This window comes from Bos taurus, chromosome 17 (genome assembly GCF_002263795.3).
Source record: "Bos taurus isolate L1 Dominette 01449 registration number 42190680 breed Hereford chromosome 17, ARS-UCD2.0, whole genome shotgun sequence".
In the NCBI taxonomy this organism is placed as follows: domain Eukaryota; kingdom Metazoa; phylum Chordata; class Mammalia; order Artiodactyla; family Bovidae; genus Bos; species Bos taurus.
In genome coordinates this window covers 65,217,590-65,243,729 of record NC_037344.1, presented here as the reverse complement: position 1 = coordinate 65,243,729, position 26,140 = coordinate 65,217,590, and the positions used below count along the sequence as shown (strand labels likewise).

Genomic DNA, 26,140 nt, shown 5'->3' with positions numbered 1-26,140 from the left:
AGCTAAATGGCTGGTCTCAGCTTTGATTTCGGTCACTCTTACTCTGCAGCTGGCCTTCTTATGCTCCTGACCTTGTGGTTCCCCGCCCTACCGGCACCTTGGGATCACCTAGGGAGCTATGAAAGCTCCAGCTTCTGGGACAGCATTCCAGACCGACTGTGTCAGACTCTGAGAGGTGAGGGCCTGGGGAAGCTGCAATTTCTGAGAACCTTGGTTCTCTAACAATGGCTTGCAAACTGGGAGGCTGAGAGCTTTTTGCCAGGGGAAAGGAAGGTTTTTGGAGACGACCCAAATCCTGCTTGCAGATGATCTGTGTCTTGCTAAGTCGCCCTGATTAGAACAAGCAGGGCTGTCTAAGAGGGAGCAAGTATGTCCTGTGTTTTGTTTTTTAGAGCCTGACTTAAATCGGTTCTGGGAATCATGCAAACAGCGTTCCTAACCACATCCCACATGACAGGAACAGCAGCCCTCAGCAGCCCCGTCATCGGAACAGGGGCTCACAGGCATCTCCTGACGGCAGGTGCTGCGTGGAATGGAGTCACACGTGTCCTCGGTCATCCTCCGATCAACCCTGTGAGGGGATGCCTGTCACCTGCTTCCGGAGAGGAAGACTCGGAGGACACAAGGCACAGACAACCTGCCCACCCGGCCTGGAGGTGGCAGAGTCGGGACCTGAACCTGAGACCCGTCTGCCCCATACCTGGGGCGCCTCCGAAAGAAAAGGGGTGGCTCCAGCCTGGCTTCAGAGGGCAGGGAGAAGAATGCGTGTCCCTGAACCCCGGGACCTCCCAGAGCCTGCCCCACAGAACAGACCAAACAGGACACGGGACACCGGGCAGGCGGCCAGGGCTGGAGACGGCCCCCGGCGCTGAATGGCTCACCAGGGTGACATCAGCCTTAGCAGATGCGAATGGCTCCTTCACCTGACCTGCCACGCCGCTCAGGGGCCTGGAGGTGACTTCACCCACCCCACCTCCCACCCTGGAGCAGACCCGTGCTGCCTGCCAGGCCCTGGCAGGAGAAAAGCTGAACCAAAGACCCAGACGACAGACTCTCGCTTAGAAGCAGGCCTGGGGACCAGGCACCCGCTGCATGCGGGCTGACAGGGTCCCAGGTACCCTCACAGGCTGAGCGCCTGTGTATCTAAGACCCCTAAAAGGGCATCATGTGGGCTGCAGGCAGGCCCCTTGGACTTCGCCTTCTAGGACTGGACGACATCCAGCCGGGACCACAGAAGCCAGACCCAGGACAGCCCCTGCCACCAGGCTGCTGTGTAAAAGCACTAGGCTGTTTGAATGTCCCCTCGCCTCTAATCAAGGGCAGTGGCTGGCACCACAGCACCCTTTACACTTTCCTTTATTAGCTTTAGAGAAATCTCTCTAAGCAAAATCACAGATGCCCAATACATTACAAAGATCGAGGAGCAACCAGGTCTGGGATGCGGTGGGTAAGGTGTGGGGAGGGGGCTGGAGCCCAGGAAGACATCTCTCTCCTCCTGGTTCCTCCACCCCCATGAAGATATCTAGCAGAATACAGTCTGGAAGCTCCTCTGCCTCCCATAGTCGCAGGTTTGGGATGCTAAGTGTCTCAGTTTCCCCGGAAGGGACGGATTTGGGGGGCAGCAGGGAGAGAGGTTTTCAGCCCAGGGGGTAGGTCTCTGGTGCCACAGAGCCAGAGAGGTGCCTGGGCTCTGAGTGCAGGCCCAGGCGCTGGGGCGTTCTGTGACCTCACCTGGACGCCAAGATTTCTCACCCCAACCTTTCAGAGTCTCCTCCACTCCCAACGGACAGTCATTGTGCCTTTATGGACTCTTTTCAATGTAAGTTTTCATTGTATGAAGACAACTCTCCTTTTGCACTTCTATTTCTACATTTACCTAACAACTAAGCAGGTTATGCAGCTTGGTTACAAGCGGAACTGTCGTAACAGGTGTGGGACCAAACTCAATGGATCTCTATTCATTTATTCAAGAAGCATTATTGAAGTGCCAGGTAAAGAGGACCGACTGGAAGGGGCATGAAGGAATTTTTGAGGGGGAGTGAGAATGTTCTAGAACGTGACAGAGTTGTGGGTTACATGGCTGTGTGCATTTGTCAAAACTCATCAAGAGGTATGCTTAAGATATGTGCATTCTGCCATATGGCAATCATCCCTCAAAATATTTATGATATTTTATAGGTCTTTTACAATACGTTGCCGTTTGGTTGCTAAGTTGTGTCCCCATGGACCACTCCCCTGTCCTGCACTGTCCCCCGGAGTTTGCCCAGATTCACGTCCATTGAGTTGGTGATGCGATCTAACCATCTCACCCTCTGCATTTTATAATACAGCAATGAATATAATAATGTTAACATCTGTAATGAGAATTTTTTAGAGCCAACTACATACCAGGTGTCGAGGTGCTCTGCATGTGTCAACGGATGGACTCTTCACAACAACCCTAGAAGTGCTATTATTATCCCCTTTTGAGAGATAAGGAAACCGAGGAACAGAATACCTTGCCTGCACGCCTCCAGTAGATTCCCAAGCTGGGGTTCCAACAGACATGTCTGGCTCCAGAGTCTGCCTTTTGTCACTAACTAGCTCTTTCTGACTCTCAGCAAAACTGAGCGTGGCCCCTGTCCTCACGGCACTTCAATTCTTGGGGGGAGACTTAATATAACACCTTGGTGGCTTAGTTCATGGGACAAAAAGTGCACAGAAGTATCAGGGAGAAGCCCCTGCCTAGGCGTGCAAGGGCCTGGGCCTCCAAGTGAGTGCCTCCCTTCTGACTTAAACCTTTGAGCGATCCTGAGGGTGAAGTCAAGTCAGGTCTATGAATGCACCCGGCATTGTGCTCGGTGCACAGCTGGTCCTTAATACAGGTTGGCTGAATCAGTGAGTGGATGATAGAGTCCCAACTAGCTGCTGAGGAGGCTTCAGGAGCCTGCCTCTGGCAACACAGCCTGTTGGTTCACAAAGGGCTCGGGATTCACTCTCCAGAAGGCTGCCTGACCCCAGCCTCGCTCTGTTGCGTAAACAAAGATCTGTGAGTGCAGCAGGGCACTGAGAACCTTGGGGTCCAGAGAGACGTCTGATGGGGGTGGGCATAGTGATGCAGGGTACCAATTAACGGACTGAGACTAGAGCTGGACTTTTCTTTGGCTGGCCAAGACAAGAACTGACCTCCAGTTTTTACAGACACGACTGAAACAGGCCCCGGGGCTTCTGTGGTCTCCAGAAAGAACGGCCCTGACCCGGAGCAAACGCCTTGAATGTGGAACTCCCATTTACAACCTGGAGCCTCTCCAGACCACTGTCCTAGCAAACAAGCACAGCTCGTTTGGGCCCAAGTCATCCACCCGACTTATCAGCTGGTGGGCATCAAGGAGCTTAGAGTCCATTCGTGCATGTATCCATTCATTCATTCATCCCTCCATCAGACATTTACTGAGTGTCGCGGATGTGGCAGGTGTTCTGCTGGACTCTGAGCATGTGAAAGGGTAAACACACCATAGTATGGCTTTGCCAACAAAGGTCCGTCTAGTCAAAGCTATGGTTTTTCCAGTAGTCATGTATGGATGTGAGAGTTGGACTATAAAGAAAGCTGAGTGCCGAAGAATTGATGCTTTTGAACTGTGGTGTTGGAGAAGATTCTTGAGGGTCCCTTGGACTGCAGGGAGATCCAACCAGTCCATTCTGAAGGAGATCAGTCCCGAATATTCATTGGAAGGACTGATGCTGAAGCTGAAACTCCAATACTTTGGCCACCTGATGCAAAGAACTGACTCATTGGAAAAGACCCTGACACTGGGAAAGATTGAAGGCGGGAGGAGAAGGGGATGACAGAGGGTGAGATGGTTGGATGGCATCACTGACTCGATGGACATGAGTTGAGTAGGCCCCAGGAGTTGATGGTGAACAGGGAAGCCTGGTGTGCTGCAGTCCATGGGGTGGCAAAGAGTCGGACGTGACAGTGACTGAACTGAACTGATGGCTTGTGGTCTAGCAAGGCAGCTAGAAAGAATTTGGAAGAAGCCGCAAAGGCACATCTATGATCAGAGCAATATTAACAATTCACGCAGCACTCATTCGTTCCTCCAACCACAAGGTGTTCTCTGGGGCAAATACACAGCATGTGTTCAGTGTATGACATACTTCTGTGCACTTCTCGTCCTGTGAGAGGAGCTGCCAAGGTGCTTTGTTAAGTCTCTGCCCTCAGGACAGAAGTGCTGTGCAGACAGGGTTCTCTTTGAGGGCTAGGACCACCTCTGTCTTATTCTCTGATGGACCTCTAGGGCCTCTGACTGTGCTTGGCACACAGTAGGTACTCAATACACATCTGCAGACCGAGCAAATAGCTTTGAGAAACTGTTTCTCCAAGGATGGTGCTTATGTGACCACCCAGGGCTCTTGAAACACAGGCAGATTCTGGGGCTCACCTGGGACTCTACTTACTAAACCAGTACCCAAGGGGCCCACTGAAGTTTGAGCTCTGTCCTCACAGGGTTAGCCCCCTTTTGCACTCAAAGACTGTGCTGTGCTCAGCCGCTCAGTCACGTCCGACTCTTTGTGACCCCACACACTATAGCCTGCCAAGCTCCTCTGTCCATGGGGAATCTCCAGGCAAGAATACCGGAGTGGGTTGTCATGCCCTCCTCCAGGGGATCTTCCCAACCCAGGAATCAAACCCAGGTCTCCCACATTGCAGGCGGATTCTTTACCACCTGAGTCACCACTGCTCTAAGAGGTCAAGGCCCTTGGCCGAGGTCCCACCCAGAGGAAGTGGCAGCAGCAGGATTCGAACCCAGACCTGCCTGATGTCACCACCCTGTGTGGGTTTTGCCACTTTCCTGCTTTGGGAGGCCAGACGTCGCTGAAGCTGCACAGTTCAGCTCAGAAACCTGGAAGGATTATGCTTCCACCGGCGGCACTGAGCTGCTGAAAATCCACGGGGCTCCACATTATAGGAAAAGATCAGGAAACTCATTGAGCAGAGCTCTGACAGCCTCTGGGTTTTTTGTTTGTTTTTTTGTTTTTCCTAGTCTCTCCCCACAAAGGGCTTGTAATTATGCATGAGAAAAGGAAAAATGTACCCAACGTGGGATCTGAAGAATCTCTGACTATTTTGCCCTCAGCCACATTTCAGAACGCCCCTTCTCTACCTCGGAGCTGTCGCTTCCTTCCTAATGAGCTGTGCTTGTGAGTGACCCAGTATGCTTTCATCAGCAGGAAGCACCTAGGAGGTTGAGGTAGGGAGGGCTCGGGGTGGGGTTCTCCCTCGAGGAGGGTGGGCAGGCCAAGTGGACGCAAAGGAGTCTGGGAGCCGCCAGGCCCACCTGCTGGGCTCCATCCTTCTCCTGACCCCCAGAACACCTGCAGGCGGAGGACCTTTCTGAAAACAGCGCCTTTTTAAGGACAGGCTTAACCTTTCCCAACCCTCAACAGAGAGGGGAGCCGGTGCCCCCGCTCTCTCCTCGAAGGAAGAGGGAACAGCTGGTGCACACATGGGGAGGAGGGAAGGTTCTCGCAGAGCCGGGAGCAGCCCCGTGTGGTTGGAGGAGGCCAGGTAGAGTGAAGCCACTGCAATTACTGACCGCAGGCGACCAGGGTTCACTGCGAGCCAGGCTCCCTGCCGAGCGTTTTACAATCATCACTGTAAGGAACTCCCACCCAGAAGGTAAGGGTTATGAACTCCCCTCTAGCAGATGAGGAAACCGAGGCTTTCTCAAAGTCTGGCTGAAAGTCTCACACCAGCAGACGGGGGAGCTGGGATTTGAATTCAGGCTGGCTCCACGGGTAAGGCCCGAGAAGGTCATGCCAGAGCCTCCGTGGACAGAGAGGGAAACTGAGGCCCACCACCAGGCTGCAGAGAGACGGCTGGTTCGAGGCTGTATAGCTGGGATATATGTACCTTGGTCACTTTTCTGAAAACTTCCCTGAGGTGCGAATGGCATCTCATTACCTTTGGAGCCTCACACAGCTGACTGCAGAGTTTTGCAAACAGCAGGAGCTCAATAAATGTCTGCTGCTCCACTCTGATGGATACCAGGGATTTGAGGACTGTATCATATCCTTAGCTGCCCCAACTCTGGATTTTGAAACCCCACGCTCTGGCCCTGGGTCTGTCACCGACTCGCTGTGTGACTTTGCGTAGGTTTCTTTCCCTCTCTGGCCCTGGCTTCCCCAGCCGTAACGTGAAAGGCGGGCGCTGCAACAACCTAGACGTTCTGGCAACCGAGGCTCGGGAGCTCCTCCAGGAAAAGAGGCTCCACATTAGCAACCCTGACCCTTCTGCTCCCAAAGCGCACGTAAAAATTTCTACGGATAACAAAACGCAGTTTTCCGTCATCCACCAGGGTGGCTACCTTGATGCAATCTTCAAACCCAGAACCACGGGTTCCAGAATCTTCCAGGTACTTCCTGCCAAGATGTCTGTAGGCGAAGGCGGGAGGAGGTAGCAACCGCCTCTGCACAGCCCCCACATCCCCCCCTTCACCCTCCCCAGAGCAGAGGGCAATTACCAAGAAGAAAAGAATGGACTGCTAACTACTAATTGAGGAATTACAGACGTTAAATTATAGGTGTGCCCAGGGAAGGGCCGTTTCTAGAAATCAGGCTGGTGAGTGACGGGAGTGTGGGCTGCTGGATAATTTCTGGCTTTGGCAGGAAGCAAATATTTGGATGTAGAGCCTGAAGACATAGGATTAGAAATTCAACAGACCGTGAAAGGTTATGTTCAATTGTTAGGAAATGTGCATCCCCTGTCCCCACACACACCAAGTGACAGGCTGTAACTGGAAGGTCAATAAAGCGCTGACTATGTGCTGAGCCACAGCACCTGACAAGCACCCCGTGTCTCCCTGACCACACCAGCAGCCGACATCGTCCACTCCATTTCGTAGCTGAAGGAAAATGCTTTATCAGTGTGGAAAGACTTGCCCAAAATGACAGCAGGCATCAAAGGTTATATTACCTAAAAGTCAGTAAATTCCAAAGTCCTGCTACTGAGGTCCTGGCTTCACTTGGAGTCCGCCGGTTAAGGCCGTGTGGTTACCCAGGGCCTGGCAGGGACCCCAGCTCACAGCTTGTGATGCTCACCATCCGCATCGGTGATTCTCAACCGTGGGTGATTCTGCCTCCAAGGAACACTTAGCAAAGTCTGGAAGGACTAGTTCAAGACCACAGATGCTGCTCAACATCCCACAAAGCGCAGGACAGCTTCCTTCACCCACCAAAGAAGGATCCAGCCCCGAGGGTCAGTGTTGCTGTGGCGTGACGCCGGGTCAGCACCCGGGCGTCTCCTAACAGAGGCACTCGGGTCCTGCCGGCCACTGAGGGATGAGAAAAGAGGCTTTGGCCGTCCAGGCTGTGAGCGAGGTCAGATCCTTCCCCTGGGTCTTGGTTTTATCCTTTGTGAATCGGGGGTATCAAAAATCAGACGATTCTGCCGGGCTGTGACAAGGCATCTGCTTTGCTCAGAGGTTGGCACAGGCTAAGTGCCCAAGCTGCGTCCCCCTTGTGCCTTGATAGCCCCACCTGGGAAACGGGAGGATATAGCCCCCGCCCTGGTGTGACCCAAAGCCTCTTCCCTCTGACGCCGCTACACAGAAGTCCCGTTTTCCAACATGGGCTTGATACAAGCTTCACACACGGCCTGGAGACACTGTGGCTACAGACGGAGCCAGGAGTGGACTTTGTGTGAGCAAGAAATAAACACTTCAGGGGGGTGGAAGTTGGGGGGATGAATTAAGGGGGTGAAAAGGTACAAATTCCAGTTATGAGATGAACAAACCCTGGGGACATAACGTACAGCGTGGTGATGACATTAAACGATACTGGGCTGTGTGAAAGTCACGGAGACAGCAGATCCTGGAAGTCCTCATCACAAGGGAAAAGACCATGTTAACTATGTGAGGTTTGCTGGTCAGTCACTAAGTCGTGTCCAACTCTTTTGAGACCCCATGGGCTGTAGCCCGCCAGGCTCCTCTGTCCAGGGGATTTCCCAGACAAGAATACTGGAGTGGCTCACCACGTCCTTCTCCAGGGGATCTTCTCAACTCAGGGATCGAACCTGTGTCTCCTGAATTGGTAGGCGGATTCTTTACAATCTGAGTCACCAGGGAAGGGTGTTAACTAAACTCGTTGTGGTGATCAATTTGCAGTTTCAGTTCAGTTCAGTTCAGCTCAGTCGCTCAGTCGCGTCCGACTCTTTGTGACCCCATGAACCGCAGCACGCCAGGCCTCCCTGTCCATCACCAACTCCCGGAGTCCACCCAAATCCATGTCCATCGAGTCGGTGACGCCATCCAACCATCCCATCCTCTGTCGTCCCCTTCTCCTCCTGTCTTCAATCTTTCCCAGCATCAGGGTCTTTTCAAATGAGTCAGCTCTTCGCATCACGTGGCCCAAGTATTGGAGTTTCAGCTTCAACATCACTCCTTCCAATGAACACCCAGGACTGATCTCCTTTAGGATGGACTGGTTGGATCTCCTTGCAGTCCAAGGGACTCTCAAGAGTCTTCTCCAACACCACAGTTCAAAAGCATCAATTCTTTGGTGCTCAGCTTTCTTTATAGTCCAACTCTCCCATCCATACATGACTATTGGAAAAACTATAGCTTTGACTAGACAGACCTTTGTTGGCAAAGTAACGTCTCTGCTTTTTAATATGCTGTCTAGGTTGGTCATAACTTTTCTTCCAAGGAGTAAGCGTCTTTTAATTTCATGGCTGCAGTCACCATCTGCCGTGATTTTGGAGCCCAGAAAAATAAAGTCAGCCACTGTTTCTACTGTTTCCCCATCTACTTGCCATGAAGTGATGGGACCAGATGCCATGATCTTAGTTTTCTGAATGTTGAGCTTTAAGCCAACTTTTTCACTCTCCTCTTTCACTTTCATCAAGAGGCTCTTTAGTTCTTCACTTTTTGCCATAAGGGTGGTGGCATCTGCCTATATGAGGTTATTGATATTTCTCCCAGCAATCTTGATTCCAGCTGGTGCTTCTTCCAGCCCAGCATTTCTCATGATGTACTCTGCATAGAAGTTAAATAAGCAGGGTGACAATATCAGCCTTGACGTACTCCTTTTCCTATTTGGAACCAGTCTGTTGTTCCATGTCCAGTTCTAAGTGTTGCTTCCTGACCTGCATACAGGCTTCTCAAGAGGCAGGTCAGGTGGTCTGGTATTCTCATCTCTTTCAGAATTTTCCACAGTTTATTGTGATCCACACAAAGGCTTTGACATAGTTAATAAAACAGAAATAGATGTTTTTCTGGAACTCTCTTGCTTTCTCGATGGTCCAGCGGATGTTGGCAATTTGATCTCTGGTTCTTCTGCCTTTTCTAAAACCAGCTTGAACATCTGGAAGTTCACAGTTCACGTATTGCTGAAGCCTGGCTTGGAGAGTTTTGAGCATACTTTACTAGCGTGTGAGATGAGTGCAATTGTGTGGCAGTTTGAGCATTCTTTGGCATTGCCTTTCTTTGGGATTGGAATGAAAACTGACCTTTTCCAGCCCTGTGGCCACTGCTGAGTTTTCCAAATTTGCTGGCATATTGAGTGCAGCACTTTCACAGAGTCATCTTTCAGGATCTGAAATAGCTCAACTGGTATTCCATCACCTCCACTAGCTTTGTTCGTAGTGATGCTTTCTAAGGCCCACTTGACTTCACATTCCAGGATGTCTGGCTTTAGGTGAGTGATCACACCATCGTAGTTTATACACATGCAAATCATCATGTTAAACTCTAATACAGCTATGTATTATATGTCAATTACATCTCAGTAAAACTGGGGAAAAAAAACAATACTTCAAAAAAAATTCAGATTGAAAAAAAAGAAAAATTTTGTGTTGAGAGTTGAGGGACTTCCCTGGTGGTACAACGGTCAAGATGCCACACTTCCAATGCAGGGTGTGGGGGTTCAAACCCTGGTCAGATAACTAAGATCCCACATGCTCCATGGCCAAAAATAAAAAATAAAAAAAGAGTTGGGAACTACTGCATAGCACAGGGAACTATATTCAACATCTTGCAATAACCTATATGGAAAAAAATCTTAAAGAGAATATACATACATACATATACATATATATAAAAAACTGAGTCACTTTGTTGTACACCAGAAACTAACACAATATTGTAAATCAACTATACTTCAATAAAAATTAATTTTTAAAAAGAGTCGAGAGTTGTCAGTCTGTTGCTGCAAATATAGCATACCCTAATCTGACTAATACATCAAGGTTGTAAGGAGAATGATAGCAGCTAAGGTTTATTACGCACATTCTAGGTTCCAGGCGCTGTGCTAAGAAAGAACTTCACAGGGAAAGTGAGTATCATGAAAGGAAAGCTTCCTGTCCAAGGCCCCACAGCTAATTATCGGCGAGGCTGGGATTTAAACTAGGATTTGTCCATAGGAGACAAGCTTTTTTTTTTTTTTTGATGTGGACCATTTTTAAAGTCTTTAATGAATTTGTCACCATATCGCTTCCATTTTGTGTCTTGGTTTTTTGGCCCCAAGGATGTGGGATCTTAGCCCCTTGACCAGAAATTGAACTCTCACCTCCTGTGTCGTAAAGCGAAGTTTTAACCACCAGAGAGCAGGGGAAGTCTCAGAAGCCAAGCTTTGAACTGGACTGACCTAATTCTACCTGCATCTCTAGACATTTTTGTCCCTCAATCAAGAAAGGACAGACAAGGAAGCCCAATCTCTGTTTAAAAAAGCAAAAGTAAAAACCGACACACTTTGCAGTTTTTTGAACTCTTGGCAATAATTTATGTTTCAGGAGCTGCCTTTCAAGGGAGCAGGACAGTTGGTGGGGGCTTGCTCCTATGGCCTAGAAATCAACGCAGGAGGGAAAAACCGCTCTTGTTCACCTTGCTCTCAAATGCACGTGGAGGGTTCGCTGCTGTTTATGGCCCAGCCTTTATGATGAAAGTTTGATGAATTAAACGGAGTGATGAGCACTCAGCATCCAAGCAGTGGACTCCCTTCCATGCCAGGGGAACCACGCCAACTCCTCAAAGGATGTGCTGCTCAGAAGCCCCTAGGACCCTGAGCCCAGACCAGCCGAGCAGCCTCACTTACGTGCAAGCACCCCGGAGACAAGAAAAGTATCTGTTGGGAACTCTGAGGGCTACCAAGTCACAGATCTCAGATGGGTCCCTCGAGTTCTTCCCACCTCAACTCACTCGTCTGTGAGATGAGGATTAAGTAATACTCCCTGGCCACCCCTGGACTGTCTGTCGTGGTAGGTATGAATGAGAAGGAACATGTATTGGTTATCTGTTGCTGCATAACAAATGGCTTAGTGGCTGAAACAACTAACATTGCCTCTCTCAGTTTCTGGGAGCCAGGGCTCCAAAGGCACTTGGCCCAGGGGCTCTGGCTCAACATGCCTCAGGAGGGTGGAGTCAGGCTCCTGGCCAGAGATGCAGTCTCCTCTGCAGGCTGGAGAATACAGAAATACATGCTGTGAATACAGAAATGCCAGAGGGACTTCTTAAAATGGTCCAGTGGTTAAGAATCCACCTTCCAATGCAGGAGACAAGGGTTCGATACCTGGTCAGGAAACTAAGATCACAGATGGCAACAAGCAACTAAGCCCACACATCACAATGAAGACCCAGCACAGCCAACAAAAACAAAAAATAGCATCACATTAAAAAAAAATACATATATATATATAGATATAGATATGTATCCACTCCACAGACTGCAGCACACCAGGCTCCACTGTCCTCCACTATCTCCCAGAGTTTGTTCACATTCATGTCCACTGAGTCGGTGATGCTATCTAACCTTCTTATCCTATGTCACCCCCTTCTCCTCTTGGCTTCATCTTTCCCAGCATCAGGGTCTTTAATAATGAGTCACATCAGGTGGCCATAGTATTGGAGCTTCAGCTTCAGCATCAGTCCTTTCAGTGAATATTCAGGGTTAATTTCCTTTAGGATTGACTGGTTTGATCTCCTTGAAGTCCCAAGAGTCTTCTCTAGCACCACAATATGAAATCATCAATTCTTTGGTGCTCAGCCTTCTTGATGGTCCAACTCTCACATCTGTACATGACTGCTGGAGAAAACCATAGCTTTGACCACATAGCTTTGACTAGACAGACTTTTGTTGACAAACTGATGTCTCTGCTTTTTAATACGCTGTCTAGGTTTGTCATAGCTTTCCTTGCAAGGAGCAAGTGTCTTTTAATTTCATGGCTGCAGTCAACTGAATGTGCTTTCCAACTATTAAGCATTAAACAAATGATGATGACATTCAGTTCAGTTCAGTCGCTCAGTCGAGTCCGACTCTTTGCGACCCCATGAATCACAGCACACCAGGCCTCCCTGTCCATCACCAACCCCCAGAGTTCACTCAAACTCACGTCCATCGAATCAGTGATGCCATCCAGCCATCTCATCCTCTGTCGTCCCCTTCTCCACCTGCCCCAATCCCTCCCAGCATCAGAGTCTTTTCCAATGAGTCAACTCTTTGCATGAGGTGGCCAAAGTACTGGAGTTTCAGCTTCAGCATCATTCCTTCCAAAGAAATCCCAGGGCTGATCTCCTTCAGAATGGACTGGTTGGATCTCCTTGCAGTCCAAGGGACTCTCAAGAGTCTTCTCCAACACCACAGTTCAAAAGCATCTATTCTTGGGCGCTCAGCCCTCTTCACAGTCCAACTCTCACATCCATACATGACCACAGAAAAAACCATACCCTTGACTAGACGGACCTTTGTTGGCAAAGTAATAGGAAACGTTAACTGAGACCCTGCTGCTCGCCTCGACCTGCTCTAAGTGTCGTGCGTGCCTTACGTCAGTGTAGCCTCCGGCACATCGGTGGAGTCACGTGATATCACAGGCCTGAGTCTACAGAAGAGAAAACAGAGGCGGAAAGAGACTAGGTCACCTCCCTCAAGTCCCACAGCAAAGCCAGAGGCAGAATCAGGATTCAAACCCGCAGCTCCGGGAACCCACAGCTCACTGTCCTCACCCACAGTGGCGTAGACACAATTACAGAGGTATAGTCACACCTGCGAACTTTTCAGGCGTCAGTTCTGAGTCAGCTGCCAAGCACCGCCATTACTAAACATTAATGATATAAGCTTATAATTAAATAAATCCTAGTAAAAGCAAAGGTAAGGAGTAGTCAAACCTCAACACTTCCTAACTACTGCATTTTACTACGATCTGCGGTCTTTAGGTCATTTCTATCCACTGAAACCTGTTCGGTGAGCGCAGTATCCCCTCAGCACCATGTCATTCTCTGCGGTTTCACTTTCCGTGGTTTCAGTTACCCACAGTCCACCTCGGCCCAAAAATGTCAAATGGAAAGTGCCAGAAATAAGCAATTCACAAGTTTTAAATTGTGCACCTTCCTGAGTAGCGTGATGAAATCTCACACCGTCCCTCGTCTGCGCCTGACACCCACCCACCACCATCGTCATGGCTCTGTGATCCAGGATCACCCAAAGTGCACGACCCTCTTCCTGACATATGGTCAGGTCAACGGCAGCCCCACAGTCCGGGGCACTGCCTCCGTCATCCTGCTTACTGCGTCTCATTACGGAGGCATCTTATCATCCGACGTCGTCACCAGAAGAGGAGCGATGCGTACAGTACAATGAGAGGTTTTGAGAGAGACAGACCACACGCACACGACTGTCATCACACGATGGTGGTGTCCCTGTGCTCTGTTTTGTTGTTAGCTATTGTTACTTTCTTCCAATGCCTAATTTGCAAATTAAACTTTATCATATGCACAGTAAAAGCATAGTATATGTTGACTGGATCTATTCATTCAATATACTGGATATATTCTTTGAGTATATCCTCAACATTCATTGGAAGGACTGATGCTGAAGTTCCAAGACTCTGGCTGTGTGATGCAAAGAACCGACTCTTTGGAAAAGACCCTGATGCTGGGAAAGACTGAGGGCAGGAAGAGAAGGGGATGACAGAGGATGAGATGGCTGGATGGCATCAATGACTCAATGGGCATGAGTTTGAGCAACCTCTGGGAGATAGTGAAGGACAGGGAAGCCTGGTGTGCTGCAGTCCATGGGGTCGCAAAGAGTCAGACACGACTGAGCGACTGAACAATGGTCCATGGTTTCAGGTATCTAGTGGGGGTTTGGAACGCAGCCCCCTGTACATACAAAAGACTGCTGTGTGTAATGATGATGTACTGCACATCTCTTCCCAGCTCTGTGTATAAGGACAGCTATTTGGTACCCTGCAGTGTGCCCTGGTGGGAGTATTTACACCACAGGAATAGGGAAACGCTACATACAAATTGGGGCTTTTCCCCCCAAGACCCAGCTAACGTTAAACGTTCACCAGTGGCTCAATGTAAGTGACCCGATACATCCTTCCTGTTCGCAAGGCATGATCTCAGTGACTCCTTGCCAGAGACCCCATTCTTTCTGAAATCCAAAAATACACCATTCCTTGTGATATGCAGTGATCCAGATTTCCTTCCTGAAATTTCCAACTTCCTGATGAGGAGAGCCAGAGGCACGTCGTCTGAACAAAACATCTGAGATTTGAAAACGCTGAAAGAGGGAAAGTGAGAGTAACAGAGGGGCCCTCAGGTCGCAGAGACCCAAAGGGGGCTTGTTTTCACTTTACCCACCCCTCAGAAACCTGGACAAAGACACATCCATCCAGGGCCGCCCTCACAGTGTCCTTCCTGATCGCCCCAAATGGGGAGCGACCCGAGGGTGCAGACAGAGGGGTGAATACACACAGGAACCTGTGCACGGCCGAGTGTGACCCAGGCACTAACAAAGGTCTCTACGAGAGACGTACAAAACCAGCACGTTTTTAAGGACAGAAAGAGACAGAAGGTGGGGGACTTTGCTTGAGAAAGGGAGGAGAAAAGACAGACAGGAAAGGCTCTTGAATGCCAAGAGTGGTTTCCATGGACGTTAAAAATCACAAGTGGATTTTGTTTTTATTCAGGCGTTCTGTACTTTCCACGGATTGTGAGCGTACCCTGCCTTTTTTAGGGGAGGGAGGGGGCGAGGAACTCAACGTAATTTCACACAAGCAGAGCCCTGTGGGAGCGGCCACGCCTTGGTCCTGCCCTGCTCTCCAGGTCTCGCCCAGAGGCACCGACTCTGGGCCCAGCCTTTGCCCACCACCCCGCCTCTACTGGACCGTGAAAAGACCATTGTTCTCCAGGGTGACATCATTCTGCTGCCAGGAGGGTGAACAGTGACCTGGAATTGGGTGAGGTCAGCCCGGGAGAAGGTGGCCCGTCCTGCCTGACCATCCACACCGGAGCAGAGGTGTGGTCACTGCGAGACGGGCTCCAGCTTGCGGGGCGGGGGTGGTGGTGCACTGAGGTCCAGCACCCCAGCTCCACGCCCCAAGGGGCATCCTGAGACCAGGGCACCTGTCCGGGCTCTGGACCGGCGGTGGCGGGCAGCATTGGCACAGGTAATAGGAGATGCAGGGGGGCTGTGACAGCTGGACCCTACTCCCCTGAAGCCCAGGTCTCTGGAAGAAACGTTGACAACCTGGGCCAGGCACACAGTAGGCGCACGGTAATCGGCGACCACAATTGTTACCCTGTTCTCCTCACCGCTCTCGTACTCATCACCCTGCGGTTCTAAAAGTTCACACTGTCCTCACGGCGGCCCCCGGGCCCTGCATGCCCGGCCCCACCCCCCCCCGTCTTCTACCTTCGCCCACTTACTCGCTGTGCTCACGGCGGCCCCCGGGCCCTGCATGCCCGGCCCCCCCCCGCCCCCCATCTTATACCTTCGCCCACTTACTCGCCGTGCTACGGCCACACTGGCCTCCCTGATGTTCCTCCAACATGCTGAGCACAGGCCTGCCTCGGGGCCTTCGCACTTGCTTTTCCTGCTGCTGGGATGTTCTTCCTCCAAACTCTTTGAAGACTCCTTCCCTTCACCTCTCCGTGCTTCCAATCTCTCACCCGTGAAATATGGGGCTACCCTACATATCCTTCAAGGAGGGGAGCTGTGCGGATTCGATGAGACCAATTCCGAGCAAGAAAGAGGGGCCTGCCCTTCTTCCCCAGCTCAGGTCATTGGGAGGATACCCCAGATACAGAGTCCCCCAAATCAAGTTACATCCAGCAGTGGTTCTCAACATGGGGAAGGGTGCCCCAGAGACACTTGGTAATGTCTGGGGACAGTTTTGGTTGTCAAGCTTGGGGGTGCTCCTGGCATCTGGTGGGCAGAGGCCCGGGATGATCTTTCATACATACATAGGACAGCTCTCTGCACCCCAAAGAGTGATCAGGCCCAAGGTATCAACAGTGATGACTGGGAAGCCAATACATGGCATGGGGGTGAGTGTTAGAGGCAAGCCCTTCATCCTTGAAGACGGTTCCTGAATTTTCAAACCTACAGTGTATCAGAAAGCGGAGACACCACTTTGCTGACAAAAGTCCGTATAGTCAAAGCTATGATGTTGCCAGTAGTCATGTACAGATATAAGAGTTGGACCACAAAGAAGGCTGAGAGACGAAGAATTGATGCTTTTGAACTGTGGTGTTGGAGAAGACTCTTGAAGGTCTATTGGAGATCAAACCAGTCCATCCCAAAGGAAACCAAGCCTGAATATTCTTTGGAAGGACTGATGCTGAAGCTAAAGCTCTAATACTTTGGCCACCTGATGCCAAGAACTGACTCACTGGAAAAGACCCTGATGCTGCGAAAGACTGAGGGCAGGAGGAGGAGGGGGCGGCAGAGGATGAGATGGTTAGATAGCATTAATGTCACAGACTCAATGGACATAAGTTTGAGCAAACTCTGGGAGATAATGGAAGACAGGAAAGCCTGCTGTGCTGCAGTCCATGGGGTCGCAGAGAGCTGGACACAACTTTACGACTGAACCACACCAATATGACATATTTATGCTCACGTGTTTTATGCTCTGTCCCCTCAAAGGGACTCTGTAAAGGCCAGAGCTCTGTCCTGTTTTATTCACAGCTGTTTCCCCAGCGTCAGCACCCTAGTAGGTGCTCGATGAATGCTGGTGGGATGAAGATGTGGGTGAGTGAGCGACAGGGTACAAATACACACCTCGTGCTTGCGGGGGCCTGGCACTCAGGACATGCCCACGGAACGTCAGCCAGGTTCTTACTCTCCTTTGCGAGGGGCGCCAGTCTGGCCATCTGGGCAGGAGGGACTCACATTACGGCTCCAGCAATGCATCTCCCCGTGAAGCGCACACTCATTAAGCCCCTCCTGTATGCCAGGTGCTTAACAGGTACCAGTCCCACTGAACCGCCTGCCAGACAAGTCCCAGGTGAACCCCCGCCCTATGGATGACGATGCTGAGACTGCAAGAGATGGCTTAACTTGCCCAGGGTCACTCGGCCAGCACGTGGAGGAGCTGGGACTCAACCCCAATTCTGTCCCCTTCCTAAGCCCTCTCTGCCGAACGCCCCTCGGCCCTGGAGACCCCACCGCACCCCCCGGCTTCCCACTGACTCAGGGTGTTGGCCTCGGTGGCGCTGCCGCTGCGCCTGGGTTCTGGCACCTTCTGCCTGGACTCCGCTAGCCGTCCACCTCTCTGGCAGGGCTTGTTCTCAGGCTCGCCCTGGGCTGCGGCACAGACGAGCCTCTTCCTGCCTTTGTCGCTCTGAGACAATGCGATTATTTCCCCTCTTCCCCCTTTTTATTCGGCAGACGCCCAGGCAGGCCATTAGCAGATTATTTCAAGGCTGCCTTTGGAAATGCATTTTGGGGCACGCCTTTCAGGGTTGCTTTCTGCTTGCCAGAGATTCTTCTGCTGGGCTCTGAGTAAATAGAAGCCTGAGGCAGGACTTGGAACAGAACGGATTATTTAGATAAATCACGTACCAGTTTGAGTCCAAAGACTGAAATCCGGCCCCCTTCCCAGCCCCAGCTCAGGCTCCTGCAGGTGTCTCCTAACTCTTAATTGTCTGTGGCTTTGAAAAGTTTCCTCCCGTAAAACAAATACTGAAGCGAAGTCCCCAGGGGAGAGGGGCGCATGTGGATTTTCTAGTTCACTGGCAATCTTTGGAGCAATGTTTTGAGAGAAAAGGTTTCGGCTGTCGCATACTGGGTGACAGGCTACGTACTAAGTGCTAAGCAGGGCTACAGGGGCATCATGTGTCTCCTGGCGTCAGGTCACGGCCCGTAAGTGGCTGCAATGGGAAATGTAAAGGATGAGGACATCCCCATTTCACAGATGAGGAAACTGAGGCCCAGAGCGGGGAACAGTGTACCCAAGGCTGCACGGCTGGGAAGGAGGAGAGCCACGAGTCACAGCCAGGAGTCTCTTCTGCAAAAGAGCCTGCGTCTCCATCTCAACCCTGCCGTCATCCCCAGGAGGCAGGACACTGGGGCACCTGACAGGAAGCGTCTCCCGGTGCTCACCCACTATGTGCCCAGGCCCGCGATGGGGACCCATGTCAACCTGATGACCTCCAGTTCTCCCCGGTTGACAGAGGAGGAAACCGAGGCTTGAGAACGCGTCAGGGCCCCTTTGCCAGGATGTGGCCGGGTTTGATTCAAGCTTTCAACCCCAGCGCCAGCTGGTAGATGCCGAAAGTTAAATGGGAAGGAACCAAGTTAATTCAGCCCAGATTTATCGAGCGTGCATCAGCGCTGATGGAGGCACTGCCAGGCAACAGTGAGCAGAGGTGGCAAAGGCCCTGCCAGGCCCCTCTCTTCGTTCACTCATTCATTCATTCAGCAAGCTGGGGAGCAGGGCAATGAGGCCTGGGGGACTCCGGCCCATGCCCAGGGCCAAACAGTGGGGAGCTGTATGTTACCAAAGCCCCAGGCCCTTAACTGAATTGCCAGAGAGGGAACAAGAGTGAAAGGGAAGAGAGACACAGAGACGGAAACTGACACGGAGACAGAGGGACAGAAAGAACGACGGAGAGGCCAAGTCACCCGTCCCAGAGGTTGGGCTGGGGGAATCTGTCTTCTAAGTTCTGGCCCCACTGATTGATCCCGAGCCACAAAGCAGCACAGACCCAGGAGGGAAGGAGATGTCATCTTCACGAGGCACATGTTAGCACCCTACTGCTCTGGTTGCTGTGCGACCCCAGGAGAATCACCACACTTCTCTGTGCCAGCTGAGGGGGCGCCTGCAACCTCAAATGCACAGAGGGCTGGCTCAGAGCCTGGTGCACCCCACGGCTCCCTCAACCCTGGGTCTGAAATGACAACCGGGACTTATCACAAGGCTGAACCCAGGGGAGGAGGCGGCTCAGCACTTCATCCACCTTTGGTCTCCTGTGAACTGGGTCACGCCTTCAGGAGACCCTCTCTCTTTGAAGGCCCGTGATAGGGGCTTCCCTGAAGTTATCAGGAAAGTCTGGAGAAATCTTTTTATAGAAACTTGGCTGGAAAGAGCCCTGAGTGGGGTTCAAAGCTGGGGGTTCCGGCACGTGCTTTGCCACTCACTCCCTGCACTACCCCGGGCAGGTGTCTTTCCCTCTCTGGCTCAGCTCCACCTCTTCAAATCATTAGCAAGGTCCTTGAGGGAAAAAAAAAACAAAAACCTGGATACAGATTGAGTTCTCAATCATTAGATGTCATTCCACCCTGATCCCCGAGTTCCATCAAGCTTGCCAGAATGGGAGCTGCTGAATCTCAGGACCCCGATTACCCTCCTCTGGCCCATCCTGGCCCATTCACTCCCAGCCGCTCTGGCCAGCGGGCAGTCCTGCCCGCCACCTCGGGTAATCAGATGAGACCTCGCGGTTTTGCTCGGCTCGAAGACCACAAAAGCCATGACTCCACACACACGTGACATGGACGCTCGGCCACCCCGGGAGAGTGTTTGAGGAGACGGAGCAGGTGCCAACTAAGCCTCCCTAAAAATAGGAAGCATTTGCGTCGGGCTGGAGTGTCAAACACTTAAGGATAAATCAACTGGCAAAGCCAGCCCCGTATACAGAGACGCTGAACCTGGTATAAACATCCTGATGGCTTCGGGCGAGCACACGCGTACTGTCAAGGGGAATCACCACCACTGCACGCCTCTCTCCCAGGCACGGGAGCAGGAAACGGTCCGGCTGGATGGACAACTATCCCGGAAGAAGCAACTTCCCTGGCTGGATTGATGGGATGCCCCCCCCCACCCCCGGCCAACTTCCATGGGGTGGGGGAGGGGGAGCACTGGCAGGGAGGAGTTCTCACTGTTGTTTTAATACTTAAAACAAACAAACAAACAAAAATAATAACAACAAGCTTACAAGGTCTGGGGGCTCCGAATCCGGCTGCCTTTTCCTCAGGGAAGAAAATCTCTGTTGGCTTCGCGCCGAGAAGCGGCGGAAAGACTCTCGGCTCCGGGAAGCCAGGTGTCGGAAGGAGGAGGTGCGCTTGAAGGGGGTCCGTCCGGAGGGCTCCCCGCCCGCCCGCTCGGGGCCCACTGTGCTGGTCACCAGGTTGAGGGCCTCCTGGAAGGACCGCCGGACGGTCCCCATCCACTGGGTCACGTGGCTCTGGGCCACCGTGAGTTTGTCGCCCAGGTAATCCATGGGGCCGGTGGGGCGAGGCAGGGAGGAAGGCAGTGAGGTGCCAGGGTCAGTCCTCTCGGGTCCCCCTGCTGCACGCTTGCTCAGGGAAGTTCTGGGCTCTCACTGGAGAGGAAAGGTAGCCACCTCTTCAGTAGCTGGACGGGGAGCAGATCAACACCCGCCGAGCCGGCGGCCAGGGGCATCCACGGGGCCGCTCGGATCAGGCTGAGAGTCCAACCCCCTGGGGCTGTGAGTAAACACGCCTGCGGCTGCAAGATCCAGTTCCCAGTGCTCACCGGCCTGGCCGGCTGGCTGGCTGGCTGGCTCGAGTGACGACAAGCTTTGAGGAACTGGGCTGCTGCGCTGGCTGGCTTCGGGGTGTGACAGTCCCTCCGCGAGGTGGGGGAGGAAGAGGCGGCGGCCCCCGGAGAACCCTTGCTGAGGTCCTCACTCGCCCCCAGGCAGGTGACTGCCCGCTGCAGGGGGGCCCCCCCTGCTCACCTGGCCCATGCAGGTTTACCCGTTCTCCGGCCAGGGGGAGGGGGAGGTTTCCCAACCTGTGGGCCGGCGGGCAGCTAGATCATTTCCGGAGGCAGCCACACCGGGGCCCCAGGGCCCCCCTGGCTCGGCAGCCCGGGATGACATCAGCCCCCATTCTCAGCAAGGGGCTTCGCTGCCCGGGAATGCAGGAGGGGCCTCGGGGAGGCGGCCACCCAGGGAGCTGACGTCCGCCCCCATTTGTTCTCCCCCCCACCCCCAAGTCCCAGCTCGCTGGCTCACCGTCCCGCAGGGCTGTCAATGCCTGCACGTGCTCGGCAGGCAGCCCACCCGCCCTGCAGCCCTGACCGCCAGCTCAGCGGGGGAGACGGGGCTGCACGTGCGTGCACGCGGGCGCGTGTGAGCGTGTGTGTCGGAAGACCCGGTGGCCCCGGGAAGGCTGAACAGTTGGGAAACTGCCTCCAGGGTGACGGACCTGTGGTCGGCGGTCAGTCTGTCTCCCTCTGGTGGTCCATTTCTCTGTCAGGTTCCCAGCCTCTCGTTCCTCCCCCGCCCTGTCTCAATTTCCACTTGTTCCTCCCTAAGCTCCTTCTCTCTCTCTCTCTCTCTCTCTCTCTCCAGCCTTCTCTCCCTCCTCCCTAAAAGGCAACACCCAGCCAGGTGAAACAGCCCCCAAGGCCCCCCAAGGAAGGAAGTGGGCCGGGCTGTGTTTCAGTGCTGGCGGAGTTGCCATGGCAACCCAGGGCACAGCACCTGCCCCATCCTGGGCGGGCAGGCTCCGCACGGGAGCAACAGGAATGATTCATGGTTTATACTGGGTCACATGAGTTCCCAGGCTTTAACCCTTGTGGAGCTGGAGTGGTTGGGACTGGGGGTGGGGGAAGGAGGGCTGGGGATGGGAGGCAGAAGCATCTGAGACTGGAGTGGGTGCTTGTCGGCAAGGGGGAGCAGCAGCCGGATTCTGAAGGGAGGCATGCGTGTTGGAGGAACTTTCTCCTTCCAGCAGGGATGGACCCTCTGCAGTACAGATGAGCAGGCGCAGACTCAGAGACGTAGATTCACCGGCCCAAGGTCACACAGCAAGGCTATACCACCAGGCTGTGGCCCGGGGCTGTTTCCTCCCCACTCTCCACCCCTTTTCGGGGTCTGACGCGGTGCGCGGTCCAGAGTTAGAGCTCAGTAAATATTTATTGTTCAAACGCCAAGTCCAAGAGTGCAACTTTGATCGGTTTGAGTGCATCCCAAGAGCTTTTCCCCACCCATGTCACCTTCCGTTCTGAATAAATATTTGCTCCCTAAGACACTGATCAAAGGGCCTCACTTTGAGAAAGTTTTTCATGGAGGTATCTCTGACAATGCAGCTGACACAGCTCTGCTTCTCTGGATTCCCAGTCCTCATGGATGTTTGTTTGCTCACTCATTCTTCCACTCATTCATGTAAACATCTGGAGACTGCCCTCTCTGGGGTGGGCGCTGGACACAGAGCCTGAGGATGGCCCCTGCCCTCGAGGGCTCACAGCCCAGCAGGACCCTGTAATGGTGCTGATATTTACTGAAGAGTGTGACTCAGTCTCCAGTGCTCTTCTAAGTGCTTGCAAGAATTAACTCAGGAATCCTCACACGAACCCATTTGACAGAGGGGAAGACTGAGGCCCAGAGAGGTGACAGTTACCTGCCAAGGTCTTCCAGGATGGTAGGCAGCCCTCAAGACGGCCTCCAGATATCCCTGCCCGCTGTGAGTCATACCCTAGTGTGGTCCCCTCCCACCATGCGAGAATTGGTCTGTGTGCTCAAGAGATGAGGCAGAAGTGACAGTGAGTGACTTTCAAAGCCAGGGCCTGCCGGCCACCATGCTGTGAGGGCACTCAAGCAGCCCTGTGGAGAGACCCACGTGCAGGGAAGCCAACTGCCCCAGACCAACCGCCAGCACCAACTTCCAGCTATGTGAGTGAGCTGCTTTGGAAGAAGGTCCCAGATCGCCAGGCAGACCCTTGGATGACCCAGCCCTTGATCGCAACTTCATGGGAGACCCTGAGCCAGAGCTACCCGGCCAAGCTGCACTCCCAATTCCTGACCCATGGGAACCACAGGAAGATCAGATGCCCAGAGGCAAGATAGCACCTGGGCCATCAGGAAGCACAGGCTGGAGCAAGAGGAAGAGAGAGAGGGGAGGGGAAGAGGGGCTCTTGCAGTAGCCTGCCCCCCTCCCACCCCCCGCCGATTATGCAGATGAGAAAACCTGCACTCGGCCCCAGATCCTCCCTCCAGGCACGTGTCTGGCCCCACCCACCACCCCATGCAGCCTCCAGGGTCCCAGGGCTCTGGTCACCAAGGTTGGCCCGCTTTCCTCACACAGAGTGTCCACAGCCAGCTTCCTGCAGCAGGTGGCCCCCAGCCGGCCGGGGACTCCAGGATGGGAGCGGTCCTCCCCACCTAACCCCAGAAAAGCTGCACCAGAAATGCCTGAAGAGCTGGAAAGGGATGCAACTTTGTAACAGACCATCTGGACACAGAGGTGGGGAAAATTTACTGAGCACCTCCAGGAGCAAAAATGTTACATCAAAGCAGCACCTTTAAAATTATAATATCTGGAGACTTCCCTGGCAGTCTGGCAGTTGAGAATCCACCTTGCGATGTGGGGGATGTGGGTTCGATCCCTGGTAGGGGAACTAAGATCCCACACGCCGTGGAACGACCAAGCCTGAACCGCAACTACTGAGCCCGGGAACAACTAGGGAATCCATACGCTGCAACGAAATGATCCTGCATGATGCAACGAAGATCCAACACAGCCAAATAGATAAATTAACTTAAAATTATAATTATAATATCCAGTGTTGGCCAGGCCATGGTAAAAGAGACATACTTACTCATAGACAGAAATGGAGATGGGTATGCATTTTCTGAAGGGAATTTAACATTCAAAATCAAAATTCTTAAAAACAGTGCCCTGCCAGTTAGCGGCACATGCTGATGTGTACTGACATCTATAGTTCACTTTGAAACGCAGGGGAAGAAAAACCCCTAAGGAATGGATGGGTGGTAGGTTTTTCTTAGGCAAATGCAGTAAAATGTGACCAATTACAGAATATACCTGGTGGGTATGTCTAATTTTTCCATATGTTTGAAATTTTTCATAATAAAAGGCTAGAGTGGAAGGATGAGTCTGCCTTTTGACCCCGAGTTTCTTGATCCACACCCAGCACTTTGTCCAGAAAGGAGCACGATCTATACAAAACATTTTTGCCACAGGGGTGTTTATCACAGTCATATGTGATAGTTATATTTGTGAAAAAGTCGTACAAACCTTATCATCCAACAAAAAAGAGACTTGTTCAGCGCTGTGCTGATAATACTGATCCCACCTTTATGTGTCATGTTGGCAGTCGGGCTTGTGAATGAACTTTGACTTTTAATGAATGCTGTATTAAAAATTACTTATCTTGATAACCTATTTTTTTTGGTGCTCTCTTAAACTGTGGACCTTACGTGTGTGCCTTAGTCACCTCACCCTCGATGCAGCCCTGGATTTGCTAAATCAATACAGCATCACGGTTAAAGGTTTGTAGACCTGTTGCCGACTCATTGGAAAAGATCCTGATGCCGGGAAAGATTGAATCAGCAAACGGAGAAGGGGGCGGCAGAGGATGAAGTGGTTAGACAGCATCACTGACTCAAAGGACAAGAATTTGAGCAAACTCTGGGACATAGTGGACTGCAGTCCATGGGGTTGCAAAGAGTCGGGCAGGACGGAGGGACTGAACAACCCTAGCTCTTATTACACCATGTGGCCCTGAGAAAGTTACTGAGCCTCTCTGATTTTCAGAGATGAAATCATCAGAGGTTGTCATTGTCACTGATGCTGTTGGTACCATGGACTGTGAGTGCCAGGCATCGTGTTAGTAATACATTGTCTGCTCCTCCCAGCAGTGAAATGAGGTCTGTGCTAGGACCACTGCCCCCGTTTACAGACGGAAGAGACTGAGGCAGAGCGACTCCGTGACTGGCCTGAGGTCACACAGCTATGAAGTGGTGGAGTGCGCAACCCCCAGCCTCGCACCTTCACCAAGGCAGAGGAAGACCAGCCTTTGCCAAATCAGTCTAGATGGAAGACAAGTGTTGGGAAGAGCAGAGGGGACTAAGTGGTGGGCCGGATCACACGGTCCGCCTCCTTCCACACCAGGGGAGAGGGGTGCAGAAGGGAGCTGGAAAGCCAGATTGCCTGCCTGCTCCCAGCTCCCGGCTCCTTTAGGTACAATGTGGTCTAAAAGTCTGACTATAAAAAGCGTCACTTTCTGAAAACTGGGGCACAGCCTCAACACTTTCCCCACCAGAGGACTTTTTCTGCAAACTCTTCTGTTCTCTCCAGGAAACTCTTGGGAGGTTGCTGGGCATCAAAAAGGAAAGAAAGTCATCTCCTTACATAATTAATCCAAAGGACTCTGGAGAAGCCACCACGATCCAGGAAACAGAGGAGAATTTTACCACCACAGTAGGAGGTAGAGACCAGAGGTCACCATTTCCAGACATGAGTTTGCCATTACAGAAATCAGCATGTCACTCACTCATTCATTCGACAAACCTGCCTGTGCAGTTACTCTGTGTGAGCTCCGTACCGCTCCCAAAGCGACTATAGTCCCTGAAGAGCTTGGGGTAGCTCTCTGATTCCCAGCCATTAAGAGGAGAGGGTATCGCAATGGACCATATCAAACCCCAGACTCTAATTTTCTCCCCCATATCTGATACAAATGTGAACACTCTAGAGAATCTTTCAGTGGAAGAAAAAGCCAAGAAAAAAAAAAAAAGAACATCTGCAATACAAGTACCAAGAGTTAAGAAAGACTAGTGAATAACTCACTATGATGGGAATGTTAAGAGGTAGAGGTGAAACCCAACTAAGAAAGCAGGAAGTTGAGGAAAGATGAACAAAGGGAAGATGATCATTCATTGTCACTGGAAAAAGGAAATCTAGGTAGGGTTTTGAAGGATGAATAGGAGTGTTCCAAGAAAGCTGAATGGCATTTGCAAAGACCACCGGGCATGGCCATATCCCACCCTCCCCCTGGGCTTTGGCACATGCTGTATCCCCTGTACCCCTGCCAAGAGCTGCTTTCCCGTTTTCCATCTCTATCAGATGTCCCCCCACCTCAAGACCACGTTCAACAACCCCAGTCTTTTCCAAA

The 26,140-nt window shown here is 52.1% G+C and overlaps 1 protein-coding gene and 1 long non-coding RNA gene across 12 annotated transcripts in view; one reads left to right on the top strand and one right to left on the bottom strand.

The window, feature by feature from the left end:
• The window catches only part of KIAA1671, a 184,762-nt gene that overhangs the window by 44,948 nt on the left and 113,674 nt on the right, over positions 1-26,140 (bottom strand). Inside the window, exon 1 of one of the 11 annotated variants that reach the window (XM_059876419.1) lies at positions 20,196-20,686. The exons of the other annotated variants lie outside the window; for them this stretch is intronic. Coding sequence (XP_059732402.1) covers positions 20,196-20,480 — 285 coding nt within the window. The 5' untranslated portion in view covers positions 20,481-20,686. Of the gene's footprint in view, positions 1-20,195; positions 20,687-26,140 lie in introns of those variants that run through there. 11 annotated transcript variants of the gene reach the window in all.
• Positions 20,389-24,411, top strand: LOC132342637 (uncharacterized). Its single transcript, XR_009491102.1, has 2 exons — positions 20,389-20,471; positions 21,964-24,411. It is a non-coding gene; the product is annotated as an uncharacterized lncRNA (long non-coding RNA).